At 44.5% G+C, this 19,491-nt stretch overlaps 3 protein-coding genes across 3 annotated transcripts; 1 reads left to right on the top strand and 2 right to left on the bottom strand.

Moving 5' to 3' along the window:
- Positions 1 to 679: 679 nt before the first annotated feature.
- Positions 680 to 5,652, bottom strand: LOC103697119 (cyclic nucleotide-gated ion channel 4-like). The gene is made up of 6 exons (XM_039126228.1): positions 5,419 to 5,652; positions 4,667 to 4,980; positions 3,965 to 4,076; positions 3,645 to 3,881; positions 1,537 to 1,623; positions 680 to 1,453 (listed from the first exon to the last, which is right to left on the bottom strand). The coding sequence occupies exons 1-6, from the start codon at positions 5,650 to 5,652 to the stop codon at positions 941 to 943; spliced, it is 1,497 nt and encodes a 498-aa protein (XP_038982156.1). The 3' UTR covers positions 680 to 940.
- A 356-nt stretch (positions 5,653 to 6,008) lies between these two features.
- On the bottom strand, positions 6,009 to 7,121 carry LOC120110649 (cyclic nucleotide-gated ion channel 4-like). Its single transcript, XM_039126227.1, has 2 exons — positions 6,522 to 7,121; positions 6,009 to 6,116 (listed from the first exon to the last, which is right to left on the bottom strand). Exons 1-2 carry the CDS (start codon positions 7,026 to 7,028, stop codon positions 6,009 to 6,011), a joined length of 615 nt encoding a protein of 204 aa, XP_038982155.1. The 5' UTR covers positions 7,029 to 7,121.
- A 4,888-nt stretch (positions 7,122 to 12,009) lies between these two features.
- On the top strand, positions 12,010 to 12,432 carry LOC103697118. Its single transcript, XM_008778913.2, has one exon. The coding sequence runs from the start codon at positions 12,010 to 12,012 to the stop codon at positions 12,430 to 12,432; it is 423 nt and encodes a 140-aa protein (XP_008777135.2).
- Positions 12,433 to 19,491: the final 7,059 nt, after the last annotated feature.

Here is a 19,491-nt window from a genome sequence, read left to right as displayed (position 1 = left end):
TAAGTTATGCTATGGTAGGTCTAATTGGGCTTTATACATGGATTTGGTAGCCTGTCAAAATGTCCCAATGCCAAATTTTGGTTGCCATATATAGGCCGGACTCAGATTGGTTATAGGCTAGACGTAAATCGGGTACATGTTTAGTTTGGAGGAGATACCAGGCCGAGCAGAAATACAAGGATATATGCATCGAAATACAATCCTATCAAATTACATAACATTTAAATTTTACTATGCTACAAATTAATCCAACCCATCCTAGCTTGCTTCAATCCATCCAATTATTTTTAATAAACTTTTGAATTTAATACATGCATATGATAAGTAGTTGTTTCCAGAATTTAGGAATTACAATAGTAAAGTCTAGCACATTTTTCACCAACAAATGCATATCCCTATAAAGCTCATCAAATCATCAAATTGAAGATTTTCGACTGATGTTTTAAATCCATTCTTATGATGCTACGCTGCGAATACACCATATCCATGCTGATTGAAACATAGTTCGACCATTTATTTCCCTAACTATTAAAAAGAAATTATCACATCAAAGCAGGTTTTGTTTCCTTTCTCACCCTGATTTCATGCGAAAAAAACCACTACACATTCAATTGAAGAGAATGAACACTCTGGAATTCTCTCCATGTATAAGATAGACAATTCAAGCAGGCTAGAGGCATCAGACGCAATATGATTGTATTATAATTAATTTTAATTATAGTTATGATTATATGTATATACTATAAGAAATAATTGAATTCATGTTACCTCACATAAGTGGTCACCAAGATTTTCGATCTTACATTTGCTCAAGCCCCCAAGCTCCAAATAAAAGCATCAACATCACATCCCCTTGAGGAAGCCTATGAAGTAACTCCAAAACCTACAATCCCATGAACTTGTGCTGGGCCTCCGAAGCAGTAATATGGGATCCTTTTCATCACGGGAGAGCGTCTTGGTTGGGTTTGGGAGAGGTCAAGAGAGCAGCGTAATGCCGAAGCCTTTCCTCGCCAGGCGAGGAACAACGCGAAGCAGGCCTCCTGGGACGTATAAACGAAAGAGAAGCGAGTGTTAGCCGGAGCTTGTACCTCCTCCACGCTAGCTGAATCGCCACCGCTGCCCACGTCCTCCATCCAGGGGAGTAGTATCTTGCGCTCCTTTTCACCTTCTCGTTGGCAAACGTGTACCTGAAGTTCTGCGTGACGTACTTCACGTCGCCGGCTTCCAGACTGAATGCTTCGGTGGTCTCGAGGGTCACCAAGGTCGAGGAAGAAGGAGGCAGCCGCTCGATGAACGGTCGTCGAAGGCACCATGACAAGAGCTCGTCGCCGCTGAAGTTTCCGGGGCCCAACATGCAGCAGCTCATGATGCCATTTCGGAGAGCTTGGCTGCTCTGCAGGTGTCCCCTGACTATAAATAGCATTCTTTGTACAGGGTCACCTTCTCTGGTAATCTAAGTCAAGTTGGCAGGCAGAGTCATCGAGAGCCTAGAACAAGAGCAAGAGAGAGTTTTTTCTTGGATTAAAGTTGGCTTACAGTTTCTCCTTTGGGAAAGATCAATGACTTCACCCTGTCACATATGTTCTCCAGGACCAGCTCATCCATGTGTTGAAACAACGGAACCTGCAAGGATGCATAAAAGAAGTATATGTCATCTTCTAACCGAAACGAAGGGCCTAAAAATTTTATTGTTGGACTTCGGACTTCAGCTCAATCGATCTTTTACAAACACCCGCCAAGTAATTAGAGTCAATTGAAGATGGGCCGCCCAGGCGTATGTCGACTTTGTTTTTTTGACTTTGAAGTCTCCAATGACTGGTCATCTGTGAATTGAACTAGCCTTTTCGATCTTCCTATTTGCCATTGGGCCCATGGGATCCATTCAAAGCCATGGATGCATTCCTTTCCATCCCTCTCAGAAACTACAGTGATCCGGGCTTAGTATTTGATCTATGCATGTAGTGTTTATCAGATCCAGATAGTATACAGTGGCTGTCATGAGCTGCTTTTCACTACAATATGGTTCTAAATTTTTCTTAAACTACCTACTAAACCACATCTCCAGGATCAGAAAACTTGGTCCGGATCAAACACCTTTGAGTGGATCTGTGTCCCAACCAAACCCAGGCACCATGATTCCCTAGAAGTGTTAGAAACAGGGGCGGCCCAAGCCTTAGGCGACCTAGGCGGTCGCCCAAGGCCCCGGCTCGAGAGAAGGCCCCGCGACGGCACCTACGCTCTACGCCTCTACCCTCCCATCTCCCGCTCCTAGCTAGTAGCTAGCTACAGACTACATCAGAGGGTAAGGCCGCAGCCCGCAGGATGGCAGGAGCCAACGGCTACCTCGACAAGACGCGGGTCGCCGGGTGCTCCACTGTCCACTCCTCCTCTCCCATCGGCCATGATGCCATCGCCCATCATTCCTCTCTGCCCTCTGGCTCTCTTTAAAATCTTCATCCTGCTCCTGCTCCACTCCTCCTCCACTCCTCCTCTGCTCCTCATTCCTATTTCCTCAATCCTCTTCTACTCTGTGTCTCTGTTCGACTGTTCCGTGAAGGTGAAGGTGTGACTGCCTGCCGGCTGCCGCCTGGGTCGTCTACTCGTCTCCTCCTCGCCTCCCCCCGCGTGGCCGCGCCTCCGCCAGTCCGCCTCCCCGCCTCCTCGGGCCCCGGCATCCCGCGACCGTCCCCGCCTCCCCGGCATCCAGGCGGTCCCGCCGCCCGCGACCTCCTCGGCTCCTTGCCTCGCTCCCGCCTCTCGGGCCCCCGGCTCTCGTGAGGCCGTGACCCCGTCGCCCGTCGGCCCGTCCGGCTCAATCCAGCGAGCCGGCGAGGTCGTCTCCTCCGCCTGAGCGCCTCCCAGTCCCCGGACCCCGCCCGCGGCCTGTGCCGTCAGTCCGTCACTCCCGTGAGCCGTGAGCCCGTGACCTCCTCCGCTCCTCGCCCGCCCCCGGCCCCGGCTCCCGTGAGGCGTGAGGCCGTGACGACAGACGGCGTGAGCGTGACCTCCTCGCCTCCCTCCCCGGCCCCGGCTCCCGTTGTCCCGTGAGTCCGTGACCCGTCACCCCGGCGGGCCCGGCCGTCCCCTCAGCCCTCCCGTCCGTCTCACTGAGAGTGACACTGACAGTGACTCAGTGGGACTGTGGACTGTGGTCTGTGGGTAGTGGGCCTAGTGGCACTGTAGCACTAGCACAAGCTGCACAGCATATGGTGTGATCCTTCTAACCCTCCTTTTGTTGTTTGATTATATTTTCGACATCCAGTGTTTAATTTCCCTAATTTTATTGCAATTTCTATAATTTTGTTACAATTTTTCTCTTCTATTTTTTCTCTTTTATATTTTAATTTGTTTGTAGTAATTATCTTAATTGTTTTGTTTGGTAATATAATTTTTATATTCAAATGTCTAATAGAAAATATGAATGTGGATATGAAAGTATTTTATACTTATTAAAAATTTATTATTATTATTATTATTATTTTAAAAAAGGCCTCATTTAGTGAGTTCGCCCTAGGCCCCCAAATGCATTGGGCCGCCCCTGGTTAGAAACACCATCTTTTGAGTCCTGACATCGGAACTCCAATACCCCTGCGCACCATACTATGTTTTGCAAGAAATCTAGGAAAAGCAGCCAGCTTGAGTACCTGTCGGACGAGATCAAGGCAGAGGTGGTACTTGATTTCCTTCCTCAAGCCCTCGGGGAGGTCTTGGATCATCTTGCATTCATCAACCCCTCTCATTGCTGCCCATCGCTGCCGCTCGTACTGGCGCACCCTGTGTCTGATCCCCTTGGGCAGCTGCCGCTTTCTCATCCACCAGTCCAAACTCCTCATCTTTAGGTGCAACGCCTGCTTCTTTGATGTTGCTGAGTGCAAGAACACCTACAGCGCCACAAAGCTTCGACATTAACAAGTTCGATCCTGCTATATTTGATGTTAGCATCTGGAATCATCATATCCTTTACCTTGATGTTTCCAATTAACATTGTGACCAGAAGGAGCCCAGCTGTTATAACAATGATGTTGAAGAGAATTTCATGCCATTCGGTTGTGCTCTCGAGACCCCCGCCAAAGGTGCTGGATTCCAATATGATGATTGTCAGAAGTTCTAGATAACATTTATTAGATTTCCTTACGTTTGACATAGCAGGAAATTTCATATAATATAACTAAGAAATAGTTTCAGGGATCTTTTAAGGGATCTTGTATACTACATGGGAAGCGTAAACATGAGGAAAGTATCTATGGATTCAATGTCTGTTGAAAGGTTATTTCCACTGGTACTCCAGGCAAAATGGTACGTTAAACCACTTTTCAGACTACTCTGAGAATGAAGGATGATGGCAGGATCATCATGTTTTATAGTACAAAGTGTCAAAGAAAGAAGAAAGAATCAAGAGAAACAATTCATAGATTTAAATTTTGTTATGCAAGATGTAATTTTGCTATGCGATATCGATGAGCTCAAAGGTGATAACTGCAGTATTGGTTATAAAGCATAATCAGATGAGGACTTTTCTTCCCTTCTGGTAATTCAGATCACAATTTATAAACCAATTAGCGATAGCATATGAATCAATGCAATTTGATTATCTATTGAGAGCACCAAGCAAACAAAAAAGAATGGTGAGCCCCAAGTAGGTTTAGTAATTTCAAGCGTTGCTTACGTTAGATTCATCAGGCCCCAGAAGATGGGGAGGAGTATCTTCTCCAGTCGGCTTGAGTTTGTAATCAGGAGGACTGTCCACTTATAAGTCCCATAATCGAATTTATCTTGGCTGTCAAGACACACTTCCCTTGCATTGGCATTGTTAGCCCAAGACAATATCTCCCCATCTCTACTTGCCGTTGTAATTCCATAGTATATAGGATTAGCACATCCCACTGCCTTCAGACCACACCCCTTTGTTGCAATGCATTGCTCATTAAGGCAATTTGCAGCTCTCTGGATCCCAAGCAAATACCAGCAAGCGCCTATAGCCTGTCGTTCACAAAGAATAAGAAATATGCTCATATTTCTCATCGAAATGGGAGGGTGATGCTCTGAATGTGAAATGGTTAGTAGTAGAACCTTTGGCAGGAGTTAGGAGACACTTATTAGGTAACACTCTTGTCATAGATATATGATGTTTGTTGCTAATCATTGCTATTAAAAAAATAAGGCAATCAGAGAAGGTTTCAGAACTGCGAGTTTATAGACTTTATCCAATGGTTCATGATAATATTCATCTATTAGAAACTTTAGTACAACATAATATCGAACATAATCGAGTTGACCATGTTGGCAAGTAGGGCATCTTAGGAACTGTATGTAACAAAATTTTCTATTGATGCTCATAAATTTGTTGCTTATTCCCTTTGATGCTGATCAAGGAGTTTGGTTTGGTATAAACTATTTCATTGCTGAAACAATACTCACATGTGCAGCAACAAAGTAGGCTATCAAGTTGATAGCAATTCCCCACCAAATAGTCCCAAATATGTAGCCTGATGAGTTCTGCAAGCGGCGCAAGAAGCTGATGCAGTGGTATATCTTTGGTAGGTACTGGAAGAGGAACATAACCAAGAAGACAGTCATCACCATGGTCGTCAATCCCCTGCATATGAGGACAGGGGCTGCCACCCACAAAACAACCTGCAGCAATGGATGCATTCAGTTACAGAACTTCATGCAGAGGACAACACTAGTACCCTAAGGTGGTCGAGATTTACACATGCTACTGCTTGTAAAAGTGATAGCGAATCTAATGTCCACATCTCAATGGTGCAGGAAAAGAAAATGGCCTCTAATCACATAGATGCGAGGATTGGTTGGAGAAATTCCCTTCTCTTGGAGAGAACATAATTGTTTTTGATTGCTTAGATCTGTTTCCCCTAATTTCATGAACAATCCGTAGCCAAACGAGATCATGAGTTTTTCAAACTGCTGATAAATGTCTAGAAGTTTGCAAGCGGTAGAGATCATGAAAGTGGGAACATGCATGCACTAGTACTCAAGCTTTGTGGTCTTCACCGAGGCTTGATGTAAGTGCTGTTTTCCTTGAGGTTTGCCTGAAGGCAGGGGTGAACCGTCCACAAGAATGATTGGAGAATGGTGTTTCCTCTGGTCATGCTATACTGTAAATTGATATTTAACCTTCATTAAAGTCTCTTTAGGTATACATTCGAAGACTTTGTAGTCACAAAAATCAATAGAACCACGCAAAAGTGATAGCTAATACGACCTAACTTGGAACCTTGGAGTAGCTAATAGCTAAGAAAATCTGTATTCTTCTGGCTCATTCAGTCCAAAATCATTTGTTTTTCATGAAGAAAAAAATGAACTCTCTAGTTTTATAGAAGTGGTTGTTGCTATGAAGAAAAACCACCTAATTGGTTATGCAATACAACCACAGAATCATACCATATTTTATATGGCTGATAAATTGTCGCAGGTGGTAGACGACGACGGGGACAGCGACAACGATGATAACAACACAAAGAACAATAATTGATGAGGATATCTCGAAAGAGAAATTTCACCTGAGGCACCGGGAAAATGATGAAGAGATCGAAAAAGAAGCCCTTCTTGGATTTCAAGTAGTCGAGTGCTACTGCCCGAGGGCTCATGGGAGCCCGACCTTCCTCCGCGCCACGCAACCGTCCCATGCGGTAGGATGTCTTGAGCCTCATCCACATATTCCAGACGAGCACAGCATCAGTCATGCACCTGAGCGCTGTCACGGTGATCGCAAACCAGCCGTCGACGAAGAGGCACATGCGGGCGCCGCTGATGGACAAGGGGTAGAAGAAGAGGGGGTCGACGACGAGCCCTGCTGTGCACACAAGGAGGAATGCACGGTTCCACTCCTGGACCCAACGCGACTGAGGGTCAACCACGCCGCCCAACGACCAGCTCCCCTTGCGGCGGCGGCGGCCTCCGTGGGAATGGTTGTCGCCATTCCTCGGTGCATGCGAGCTGCTCTCCTCATCGGATTCTCCATCCTCCATGTGGACGTAAGAGGTGTAGGGGGGTTCTTCGGCGGCCATGGTGGAGGAAGGGGGTGGAAGGTTAGCATGGAGTTTAAGGGCAAGAGGATTATAGCACAGCAAGACTGCAGTTAGAATAATAGATTGGAGGGGATTGGGAGATGGCATCCTAGGAGGCTGCCGAGATGCTCTTGCGTGCGTGGCAATAGGTACTCATCCGTCCTGAGCTTGAAGAAGGACGAGCCTAACCCTGTTATCTTTTGGGTGATTCGTTCAGATCAATTATATCTGCATTGAAAGCAAGCCTCACGACATAATAATTTACTTAGCAGATAGCTTGTCGATTAATATAGTCCTTGATGATGTAACAAGTTTAAGAATTATGAAGAAAATGGGATTAACTGGGGATCATACGATGCGAGAACCGCAATGCTCAAACCGTGGGCCACTGAGAAACGATTGGACTAGTCAAATTTGTGGTTGCTTTAACCATTATTAGGGGAATGACATGAATAATATAAGTTACGATGGTAGTAGTGTCATGCCTTGAACCTAGTATGCGGATCCGGCATGCGATACAGTCGCACATTTCATAGGACAAAGCTCTAGAGAGTATGTTAGGCCTGAAAATTTATTACAATCTCAATATCATTGAACAATGATCTCAATTCATACCAAACAACAAAGTTGGTGTAATTATAAAATTTGATCATTCAACTAATATTCGTGATGCTCTATCTAATCATCTTCTCCACCTGTCATCTCAACTATAGTTATATACTATACAACATACAACTTTGAAAAAAAGAAAGAGAAAAAGGTTGTAAGCTTTACAGCTCAGTAAGAATTCCCACACATCCACACGAATACAATAATAATATAAGTTTGAAAATAGCAAGAAATCGTTGCCCATATTATGAAATCACAAACTGACTATCAAAAATTCTCAAATAATCAGTATAAGTATATATATCAAATATCAATAGAAATCCAGCCACTCAAGGGTGATATATCATACGATATCTCATAAATCTTCAATAGTATTTTCAATGCTTTTTATTCTATTCATTTTTAACTTGATTCAGATCAATTATCTTTTCGACTTTGGGCCAAATTTCAGTCACATTTCCAGCCTGTGATGGAGCTTGCTAAGGTATCACATTTCCAGCCGGTGACGAGGCTTACTACAATTTCATATTTCCAACCTATGATGGGTCCTGCTATAGTTTAACATTTTTAGCCTGTGACAGGGCCTGCTATAGTTTTACGTTTCTAGAGTATGATGGGGCTTGCTATAGTTTCACATTTCCAACCTGTGACGGAGCCTGCCAAAGTATCACATTTCCAACTTGTGACGGAGCCTGCCATAGTAACAAGATAAGCCCAAAGTTCTTATTTATCCAATCAAGTTCATATCCACACATCAATTCTTTTTTATTCCCGGCTTTAGACTAACCACGGTCACGTTTTCCACCCGCGACGGGGCAATCAATATAATATGGTTAGTCTAGAGTACCACATCCATTAGTCCGATTATGCAAGTATAAGTTATGCTCATATATACATCCATCATACTATCAATCATAAGCATATACGATCAAAATATGATTGATACAGAAACCATCATAAAACTATTCTTGCTTCTTACTTATCTAGATCATTAGCATATTATACATATATAGGTATAAAAATATCTAAATTATTTAGGTTGGTGTATAGGAATTCTTACCTCTTTGCTAACAATCCAGACAAACTACGCGATTTATGAACCAGGGTGCGCAGAACCCTGCTCAATGTTCTCTTTCTTAAAAGATTATTTTTCTACAGAACCAAATCAACGCCAAAAATTATCCAAGATATCCGACAACCCAGAATCCTCTACTGATCCACTAAACGGTCCACCATCATGTAGTAATCTAGGACTACCCTCTGAGTCTCTTTAACTAATTTTTTTTTGGATCAAGCTAGAGAGAGAAAGTACCAAGAGAAAGAAATAGAAAGAGAGATAAAAGAGCACAAGATCTTAGTGGGCTTTTTTCTTCCCAGATGACTATAGCTTCATACAAAATCAGGGACGACCATGAAAATAGATTCGTATAAGAAGACATACGAGGCCAACTAGATGGCAACACCTAATTACTTGAGTCAGTCAGTACAGCATAACTCAATCTATCTGATCAAAAAATATATATCAGATCAAAAAAATAGATCAGGGTTATCAATTATGAGTCCAATGGTGGCTGACAATAGTTGAGGCCAACTAGATGGCAACACCTAATTAGTTGAGTCAGTCATATAGCATAACTCAATCCATCTGATCAAAAAATACATATCATATCAAAAAAATAAATCAGGGTTATCAATTATGAGTCCAATAGTGGCTGACAACAGTCAGGTACATAATGGACAGGGTCGACTAGGTAGTAGTGTCCGACGATCCGGGTCGATCCGCTCTTGCCAGTCCAACAAGTTAAATCATGAAACAAGAATCAGGCCATAATACAGGTAACACAGTAAAAATTCATGTCATAGAGTCCAATGATACTCGGCAATGGTCGGGATAAGGCTAGCGTGATGGGTGGTCACAGCGACACTAGTCTAGAGCCCTCTACTGGGTCAACTCGAGTCTACAATGAGAACACTGGGACCCTCCTGTTGAGTCCATAAAGCCATGCAAAGAGAGAGAAATAAGAGAGAGAAAGAAAAGAGAGGGCTCTCTTCTTCTTCTCCAAAATAGGGGAGAGCCCAATCTCACCCGCTTCTTCTCAGATCGCGGGGGGGGGGGGGGGGGGGGGGGCATCCCAAGGTGGTCGAGCTCCGGCAATGATGGTGGTTGGTTGGCACGAAGAAGAAAAGAAAAGCGGAAGAAGATCAGATCAAATTCGGACTGAACCATGGCTATCTTCCTAACCCATAGTCGCATGATGACAAAGATCCCTAGGGCCAGCACAAGCCGGCCTAATCGGCGGCCGGCGACGGCGAAACTCGAAAGAAGAAGCCGAAACAGGGCTCTCCTATTTCTGATCAAATTCCGGTGATATGCCGGCTCAAATCAACGTGGTAACAACTCTAAAATGAGAAAAAAAAGAGAAGAAGGCGAAGAGCTCTCACCTCGGTTCAACGAGATTTTGACGATGAATCGAGGAGGAGACTCGAAGAAGAGGTCCAATCACAGTAATTCTCAACGATTTAGATGGAGGAAATCAAAGGAGGAGGAAAATTAAATAGGCAAGATCTTTGAGTTCGATTCGAACTCGGACTGCCCTCGAGAAATCTTCTTTTTTGCTGGAATCCGGGAGGTAGAAGACTCCTAACTAGAGCCTTCTTTCCCAATTCCCCCATGTGCCGAGCACGGGTCAGGACAACTTTGGGCCTAACCTATTCGGGATGGCCCACAAGCCTCTAGGCTAGGCTAGTTAGGGTCAGGCTGGGCCTGGCCACTCTGGACTGGCCGACGAGCCCAAAAGATTTGAATTATTACAAGTAGGCAACCTAATAAAAGGTGCAGCGCACCGGAGAGGAGGGAAGGGGTGATATAGTGAATTCAATTAGAAGGAGAGTACGTGTGCGAGCACGGCTTTTCAAAACCTCTTCTTATCCTTCTCCGAGATAAGGGGTTTCTTTGTGTTGGGGAAAAAATGGATCACCCAAAGCGCGTGGTTAAACCGCCGGCACTCAATGGTGAACGCAACGACGGCAAACATGCACTTGGCAGTTCCGACCTTAGAGCGCCTGACCTCAAAGCGCCCAACCTTAGAGTGCCTGACCTCAGGGCGCCCGATCACAGATCGCCCAGTCTCGGCATCGCAACCACAGAGCCCACAACCTCGATCTCGGCATGGCCGTTGCAGGTACAGTCTCGGCAGAGTTGAGCTCGGCTGACCTCATGAGTAGGGCAGATCCAGTCAAAGGGAGAAGCAGACCTCCCCACCACACTGAAAATCAAGCCCTCCATATCCACCTCAACGGTTGTCAATATTTGAATGCAGCCGATCTCAATTGATCGCCAGCTAGCCCGAAATCTTGGGTCGTTATGGTAACTCATTGATTCACGCAATCACATCCGATCACAGGTAACCGCTGCACCCCCTATAAAAAGGGGGAGAGTTCTGGGCAGGGGATCTCTCCTTCAGCCCCAGGCAATACATCCTCATATCATTCCTCTCCATTACTTTTTTCCATCAAAAGCCCCTCTCTGACTTAAGCATCGGAGGGCCGGCGCTGAAATTCCCAGCCACTGGCTTCTTGTAGGTCCGCCGAAGACAGCCGTCCGCTGTAATGCCAGCTGGAGCTCCTCCTCCTCGATCCGCGGTCACCTCCGAGTCCAATTTCCAGCAACAGTTGGCGCTAGAGGAAGGGACCGAGTCGTGACCATGAGATTAAGGAGCAGAGGAGCTTCTAATACCTCTCGACATCGCGCACTAAGTCCTGGCCACTCTGTCCAGAACTTGCCACTAAGGCCTCCGGCGGATCCACTTTCTCAGATCCAGCCAGAGCAATTCAACACGCTGGTGCAGCAAGTCTAGGCCCTGGCTGCAGCAGTCCAAGGCCTGCAACATGTGGAGGCCCCTCCCGCGCCGCCTCCGCAGGATAATGTTCCATCGACGCTCCTTCCAGATGGACCTGTGTCCCAAGGTCGAGACCTCCATGACTCCTCGAGGGTCAACAATGGAGGACAGCACTGTCACCCGAGTTCAACCCGGGCCTCCCCCCGAAGAGAGCCACTAGGGAGGAACCAGGACAAAAGACTGCAGCCTTCCAAAGCCGAATCGACCCTAGGTCAGTCGATACCGAAGCAGACCATCGTGGTGATCTCCCAAGGCGGAGAACTCGACAAGAAGGTCGAGAAACTCAAGCGGCAGATCGAAGCTCTCCAGGACCAGAGGGAAAGGTGAGAGGGCGACCTTGAGTTTACCACCAAGTCACCTTTCTCTCGCCAGATTGAGGACGAACCGGTCCTACCCAGGTTCAAAATGCCTCAAATAGAGTCCTACAATGGGACTATCGACCCCTGGACCACTTGAAAAGTTACCGAGCCCTCATGGTGCTGCAGAGATCCTCGGAGGCCATGCTCTGCAAGGCTTTTCTTGCAACTCTTCGAGGAATGGATCGACTTTGGTTCTCTGGTCTAAAGCCGAGAACCGTGTCATCCTTCGAGCAATTAGGTAGGCAGTTTGCTGCCAATTTTGCCGCCAGCCGACGCCAGCGACGAACATCGAATTCTCTTCTCAACATCAAGCAAAAAGAAGGAGAGTCCCTCAAGGACTACATCGACCGTTTCACTGCCGCAACCTGGGAGGTCCGTGAGCTTGATCAGTTGATCGCCATGTCTGCGCTGAAAACAGGAGCTCGGTCCTGCAGGTTCCTCTTCTTCCTCGAGAAGAATTTCTCCACCGACTTTATGGAGATGCTAGCCCGAGCTCGGAAGTATGCAAAGGCCGAGGAGGCCATGGCTTCTCGATGAGATACCGCCGAAAAATCCGCAAAAGGGCAAAAGAGACATCACGAAGAACACGGTCGCCCGAGGAGCCGGTCACCTCGCCGAAAGAAAAACATGCCTCGACTGAGGAGTCCTCCTCGCCCGAGACCGCACCCTCGACCGAGATCAACACCTCGGCAGAGAACACCCCCAAGGAGGTACGAAAACTACACTCCCCTCATTGCTACTCGATCCGAGATTCTCATGAAGATAGAAGGCCAAGGCTATCTCCAACTGCCACCACTGATGCGAGTCTCTGAAGCTCGGCAACGCTTTAGGAAGTACTGTCGCTTCCACCGAGACCACGACCATGACACCGAGGAGTGCTTCCAACTCTGAGATGAGATCGAAGCACTCATTCACCGAGGGGTGCTTAACCGGTTCATGCGGAACCGGCATGACGAAGGAAGACCAGCGGAGAATACTACACCGACTGAAGGTCAAAACGACAACAGGCCCATCGCTGGCACCATCAACCCCATAGGAGAAAGCCCAACCGAAAGGAGCTCAGCTGAAGAACTGATCGAGAGGAAAGTCCCTCTGAAGTGTCAACACACATTTGAAGCCATCTCGCTCTCGGACGAGGACCTAAAAGGAGTTAAAATTCTCCATGATGACGTTGTGGTCGTTTCTATGGTCATAAATAAATTCGATGTAAAACGCATTTTAGTTGATAATGAAAGCTCGGCGAACCTTTTATATTATAATGCTTTCCAAAAAATGGGAATGACAAAGGGCCAGCTCCGAAGAATAAATACTCCGTTGGTCGAATTTATCGGAGATTCAGTCTCGATTGAAGGTGTAATTAACTTACCCATTATGGCCAGGCTCGCTCCTCGAGAAAGCACTGTGAGAACGGACTTTCTTGTAGTCCGCCTGCTTTCAGTATACAACGCTATCCTCGACCGGCCGGAACTTAATGCCTTCCGAGCCGTAGTCTCGACTTACCATCTGCTCGTGCGGTTTTCTACCGAGCGAGGAGTTGGCGAAGTTCGAGGGGATCAGATGATAGCCAAGCAATGTTACACGGTGACCCTCGAAGCAAAGCAACCAATCGAGACACCAAGCCGAGCAGAACAACCAACTGATGCGTCAGCCCAAGTATCAGACCAGGCTCTGCCAATCAAAACCTTGGAGGTACGAGATGAGCCTAAGAGAGAACGGGTAGAACCTTGCGAGCTCCTCATTCAAATCCTCTTGGGAAAAGACTGTCTGGGGCAGTCCGTACAGATCGGCTCTGGCCTGTGCCCTCGCGAATGGGATCGCTTGATCGAGTTCCTCCGATCCAACGCGGACATCTTCGCCTGGTCACCCACTGATATGCCGGGAATAGATCCCGAGGTCATGGTCCACCAACTCCAGGTAAAACCAATCTACAAGCCCGTGAGGCAGAAGAAACGGAGCTTCGCACCCAAATGATAGCGAGTAGTGGCCGAGGAGGTCGACAAACTCCTCAAAGCCGGCTTCATCTGAGAAGTCTCCTACCCAAATTAGCTCGGTAATGTAGTCCTCGTAAAAAAAGCAAATGGGAAATGGCGCATGTGCATGGACTACACCGACCTGAACAAAGCCTGTCCAAAGGATAGTTTTTTCCTCCCTAGGATCGACCAGCTCGTCGATTCCACCTCGGAACACTAGCTGCTGACCTTCATGGAAGCTTTCTTGGGATACAATCAGATTCGGATGGCACCCGAGGATAGGAGAAGACGACATTCATCACCGACAAGGGCTTTTACTACTACAAGGTAATGCCCTTTGGGTTGAAAAATGCTGGAGCTACCTACCAGAGGTTGGTTAACAAGGTCTTCAAAAACCAGATAGGTCGGAATATGGAGATTTATGTAGACGACATGTTGGTAAAAAGCCAGACTACCGAATGTCACATAGCCGACCTCGGCGAAGCATTCTCGACCCTTCGGAATTATCGGATGAAGCTCAATCCCATGAAGTGCACCTTCGGAGTTACCTCGGGCAAATTCCTCGGGTTCGTGGTAACCCAACGTGGAATCGAAGCCAATCCGAAAAAGATTCGAGCACTGCAGGAGATGACATCACCGAGGACGGTCAAAGAAGTGCAGCAGCTCGCTGGGCAGGTTGCGACCCTAGAAAAGTTTGTCTCCAAGTCAGCAGAATGGTGCCTCCCGTTCTTCAAGGTTGAGGATGATAGTGGTATTTTGATGATTAATACAATAATCAAGAGTATGTTACAAGTTAATTCGATACTTCATTTATAAGTCTGTTACTCTCAGTATATTCGTATAATAAGATAAAGATGCATTTCATTGTTTATATGGATGAATCTAACCTTGAGTTGCAGCAAAGTGTGGATTGAGTCGACCCCAAGGTTGATTGGGTCGACCCCGGCACATCAAGAAAGCATCTGGCATACTTCTGCAAAAATGGCACGGATGAACAGTAGTTGGGTCGACCCAAGAAAAGGATGAGTCGACCCAAACCTCAAGCCTCTCAAGCCTCAAGAAAACAGTTCTCTGAAAACACTGAGAGGGTCGACCCAAGAGGAAGTTGAGTCGACCCAAACTTGAGTCGACCCAAACACTGAGAGGGTCGACCCAAAGGCAATGACATTCAAAATTAGGTTCTCTGGAAATCCTGAGAGGGTCGACCCAAGTGGAAGTTGAGTCGACCCAACTGAACCTTGAGTCGACCCAAAAAGATGTTGAGTCGACCCAAGTGAAGGAAGGCTGAAATACAAGGTTCTGTGGTTCTGAGAGGGTCGACCCAAGGAAAGGTTGAGTCAACCCAAGTGAAAGTTGAGTCGACCCCAGTAAAAGTTGAGTCGACCCAAGCACGGGCAGAAGCATAACGGCTAGTTCTGCAGAAGTACTTTTTGTCTTTCCAACAGTGAGTAACGGCTAATTTTTGAATTCTAACCATTGGGGCTTGTCCAATGGATGAAGAAAACTATTTAAAGTGGCACTATTCATCAGAGAAAACATTCTTTTGCAAAATATCAAAGAGTACACAAGAAAGACAAGTGCCCTAATCTTCTTCATCCAAGTGCTTCATTCAAGAGTAAAAAGAAAGTGGTTGAGCAGATTCCAAGAGTCATTAAGAGCTCCATCCATCCTTAAAGAGTGAAGCATCCTTGACAAAGAAGAGAGAAGTCTCATCAAGCGATAACTATTCTCTAAACTCTTCTTTGTAGATTATATTGTTATATTTGCTCATCTAGGAGCTTAAATCTTCTTACTTCTTTTATTAATCACCTTGTAAAGGTTTGTTGGTAAGCCCGCAAAACCAACGGTGTAGGTTTATTGGTGAACCCGTAAAACCAATTGTAAAGGTTCGTTGGTGAGCCCGAAAAACCAACATAGGTTCGTTGGTGAGCCCGTAAAACCAACATAGGTTTTTGGTGATCCCGGAAAACCAAAGTGTAAAGATTTTTGGATTGTGAGCCCGGAAAACAATCCAACTGTAATCCGCGGAATTATAGTGAATTTCCAAGAGGTCGCTTGGGGAGTGGACGTAGGTGCTTAGGAGAGCACCGAACCACTATACTTCTTGTGTGTTTGTATTGTGCTTTGTTAAATTCCACTAACTCATCAATTGATATAAGTAATATAGTAAAAATTAAGAGAAACCAATTCACCCCCCCCTCCCCTCTTGGCTTGTCAACTTGGGCAACAAGTGGTATCAGAGCAAGGTGCTCCAATAGTATTTATTGATCTCACAATCAAGAGTTAAAGATCATGACAACCCAAGTGGGATGTTCTATGAGTGAGGGGCAATCCACAAATAGACCTCCTCTATTTAATGGCACAAATTACACATACTGGAAAGCTAGGATGAGGATATTCATTCAAGCTCTAGACTATGAATTGTGGTATATTATAACTAGAGGACCTCACACACCCACAATTAGTATAGAGGGCACTATCATACCCAAACCAGAAATGAATTAGAATGAAAGTGATAGAAGATTAGCACAATTAAATGCTAAAGCGATTAATGTACTTTACTGTTCATTAGATGTAAGTGAATTCAATAGAATATCTACATGCATCTCTATAAAAAAAATTTGGGACAAACTTGAGGTCACACATGAAGGAACTAATCAAGTTAAGGAGTCAAAAATAAACATATTAGTACATAAGTATGAATTGTTTAAAATGGAATCCACTGAGTCCATAACTGATATGTTTACTCATTTTACTGAAATTATAAATGAGCTAAAGAGTTTAGGAAAGTCTTATACTAATTCTGAATTGGTGCGAAAAATTCTCAGATCTCTACCAAGAGTTTGGAAGGCCAAGGTAACTGCAATTCAGGAAGCAAAGGACCTCAATACACTGCAATTAGAGAAACTTCTAGGATCACTCATGACCCATGAGTTGACCATGAGGCAAAATTCAGAAGATGAGGTCAAGAGAAGAAAGACCATTGCCCTAAAGTCTCCCACTCCAAAACAACAAACTGAGTCGGAAGATTCTAATGATGATGATGAATTTGATGAAGAAGGAATGGCTATGCTTGGAAGAAAATTCAGAAAATTTATGAGAGGTAAGAATAGATTTCATAAAAAGAAACCCTTCTTCAAACGTAGCTCAAGCAAAGAAAAGGGTAAGGACAAAGAAAAGAAAAAAGAAACACCTATTTGTTATGAGTGTAACAAACTCGGGCATTATAAGATAGATTGTCCGGAATTAAAGTGGATGGCAAGAAAACTTAAAAAGAAGAACTTCATGGCTGAATGGAGTGAAAGTGAGGAGTCAAGTTCGGAAGAGGAAGATCATCAAGAGACGGCCCAAATATGCTATATGGCCAATGACGATGAGATAGATTCTGAACTTGAATGTGATTTTACTGTTGATGAATTACATGATGCATTTTCAGAACTCATGGAAGAACATAAAAAACTAATCAATAAAAATAAATTTCTAAAAGAAGAAAATCAATCTCTTATCAAAGATAAATTAAAACTATCTCATAACTATGAAACATTAAGTAGGAAACTCACAAATGAAACCAAGAATCTAATTGCTGAAAATGTCAAGTTAAAAGAAGATGCTGAAAAATATAAATCCTTAGTAGATAAGTTTACACTTAGTTCAACCAAATTAAATATGATTCTTGATAGTCAAAAAGCTGTATATGATAAGGCTGAATTAGGATATAAAACAAATAGGAAACAAAAATACTTAAAGAACATTTTTGTAAAAGCTAAAAATAAAAATATTACTTGTCATTGCTGCAATAAATTAGGACATAAAGCATATGAATGTAACTATAGAAAGTCCAGTCAAAACAAATTGAGTAATAATCATAAATTTAAATTCAAGAAAGTTTGGGTTCCAAAAGGAACATCAAGTACTAACCCTAAAGGACCCAACATAGTTTGGGTACCTAAAGCTCATTCTTGATCTTGATTGCAGGGGTGTCTTGCAGCAAATAAAGTGGATAAACGATGGTATCTAGATAGCGGCTGTTCAAGACACATGACCGGTGACGTAGACCAATTTGTCACCTTAGAATCTAAGAAGGGTGGAGTAGTAACCTATGGAGACAATGGAAAAGGATATATCATTGGAAAGGGTAAAATTTTCATTACTCCATCTACCTTCATAGAAAATGTCTTATTAGTTAATGGTTTGAAACATAACCTACTTAGCATAAGTCAATTTTGTGATAAAGGGTTTAAAGTCACATTTGTGTTAGAATACCCCGATCATGCCGCTGAATTTTAAAAAAAAATTCAGATGCAGCGGAAGAGGCATGCGCGGGATCAACCGTTCATCGTATGAACGTTGTTTCAAGACCGTTCGTAGATAGATAAGGATTAAAAACTTTTTAAAACATTAGAAGATCAGATCTTCACCTTGTGCAGGTAGATGATCACCGCAAACTGAAGTTCGTGGTTTAGGATGAAGGTTCGCTTGAAGCCGTTCAAGTGCCCGGCCTCTACGGGTATCCACACGAAGCAGAAAACCGATCCAAGCTTTCTATCTCCCCGGGGTGCTAGCTCCCTTGCAGAGATAGCTTTGATGGCTGATATCCTCCCTTTCAATCAATCCTTAATTGTGCTTGGGAGGAGGAAGAAGAAGGATGAAGAGAAGAAGAGGAACGAAGCCCTGCAGCCTTCTTTTTCTTCCTTGCGTTGGAACCAAACGGTGGAGGAAGAAGGAGGCCACCAAGATCCTTTTCTTCCCTTTGTTGTTGGTGGCTGAAAAGAGAGGAGAGGAGGGTGGCCACGTGATGGAGAGGAGGAGGGCTTCACTTATCATTAGGGCACCTCCTTTCAAAGCCTTATAAAGGCATCTAGGGCTCCTATTTGGTTTAGTCCAAATCATGAATCAATTGGGTTCAATCTATGCTAGTCCTAATCCAATTAGAACTTGAATGAACCATGACTCAATTGAACTCTTCAATCCTAATCCAAGTAGGAGTCATGTTGATTCATTAGATTAATAATTAATTAGGACTTAAGAAATTCTAATCCAATTAGGACTTGTTTAATTCTAGTCCTAATCCAATTAGGACTCTAATTTGAATTCGAAGTCCTAATCCGATTAGGACTCTAGGAATCCTACTCCAAGTAGGAATCCAAATTTAATTCAAAACTCCTAATCTAATTAGGATTGTAGGAATCCTACTCCAAGTAGGAATCCTAGTCCTACTCCAAATAGGATTCCCAGTCCAAGTAGGAATCCCAGTCCAAGTAGGAATCTCAGTCCAAGTAGGATTTCTAGTCCTAATCCAATTAGGACTCTAGGAATCCTACTCCAAGTAGGACTCTTGTTTTAAGTCCAATTAATTAATTCTCTTTGTTCCTTCTTCAGCTTATTATCAATCAAATTGATTACTTGTGATTCCTAATCACGATTCAACCATCGGATCGGTCAATGCCTCTAGCGTGTGTGACCCCATAGGTTCTACTCTGACTGGTAGTGAGATATATTGTGATCTCTATCACAATATCATTGAAAACTCCTTTCAATGGGTCGGAACGATTCCAACTCTACTCATTAGGGCTTATCGATCATCGAGATAATCCCTATGAGTTCCACCATCCACCAGTGACACCTA

The sequence above is a fragment of the Phoenix dactylifera genome, chromosome 4 (genome assembly GCF_009389715.1).
Source record: "Phoenix dactylifera cultivar Barhee BC4 chromosome 4, palm_55x_up_171113_PBpolish2nd_filt_p, whole genome shotgun sequence".
NCBI lineage: Eukaryota > Viridiplantae > Streptophyta > Magnoliopsida > Arecales > Arecaceae > Phoenix > Phoenix dactylifera.
Note: the sequence above shows the minus strand (reverse complement) of the source record. Positions and strands in the feature narration are given on the sequence as shown.

Excerpts from the sequence above, each read along its gene's own strand:
- LOC103697118 (XM_008778913.2), top strand. The coding sequence starts at position 12,010 with ATGGTGCTGCAGAGATCCTCGGAGGCCATGCTCTGCAAGGCTTTTCTT.
- LOC103697119 (XM_039126228.1), bottom strand. The coding sequence starts at position 5,652 with ATGCATCCATTGCTGCAGGTTGTTTTGTGGGTGGCAGCCCCTGTCCTC. Across the intron at positions 4,077-4,666 it reads TGGGGCCTGATGAATCTAAC|CACCTTTGGCGGGGGTCTCG; the intron begins GTAAGCAACGCT and ends ATTGGAATCCAG. Across the intron at positions 1,624-3,644 it reads GCCTTGATCTCGTCCGACAG|GTTCCGTTGTTTCAACACAT; the intron begins GTACTCAAGCTG and ends GCATCCTTGCAG.
- LOC120110649 (XM_039126227.1), bottom strand. The coding sequence starts at position 7,028 with ATGGCCGCCGAAGAACCCCCCTACACCTCTTACGTCCACATGGAGGAT. Across the intron at positions 6,117-6,521 it reads TCATTTTCCCGGTGCCTCAG|TATAGCATGACCAGAGGAAA; the intron begins GTGAAATTTCTC and ends ATCAATTTACAG.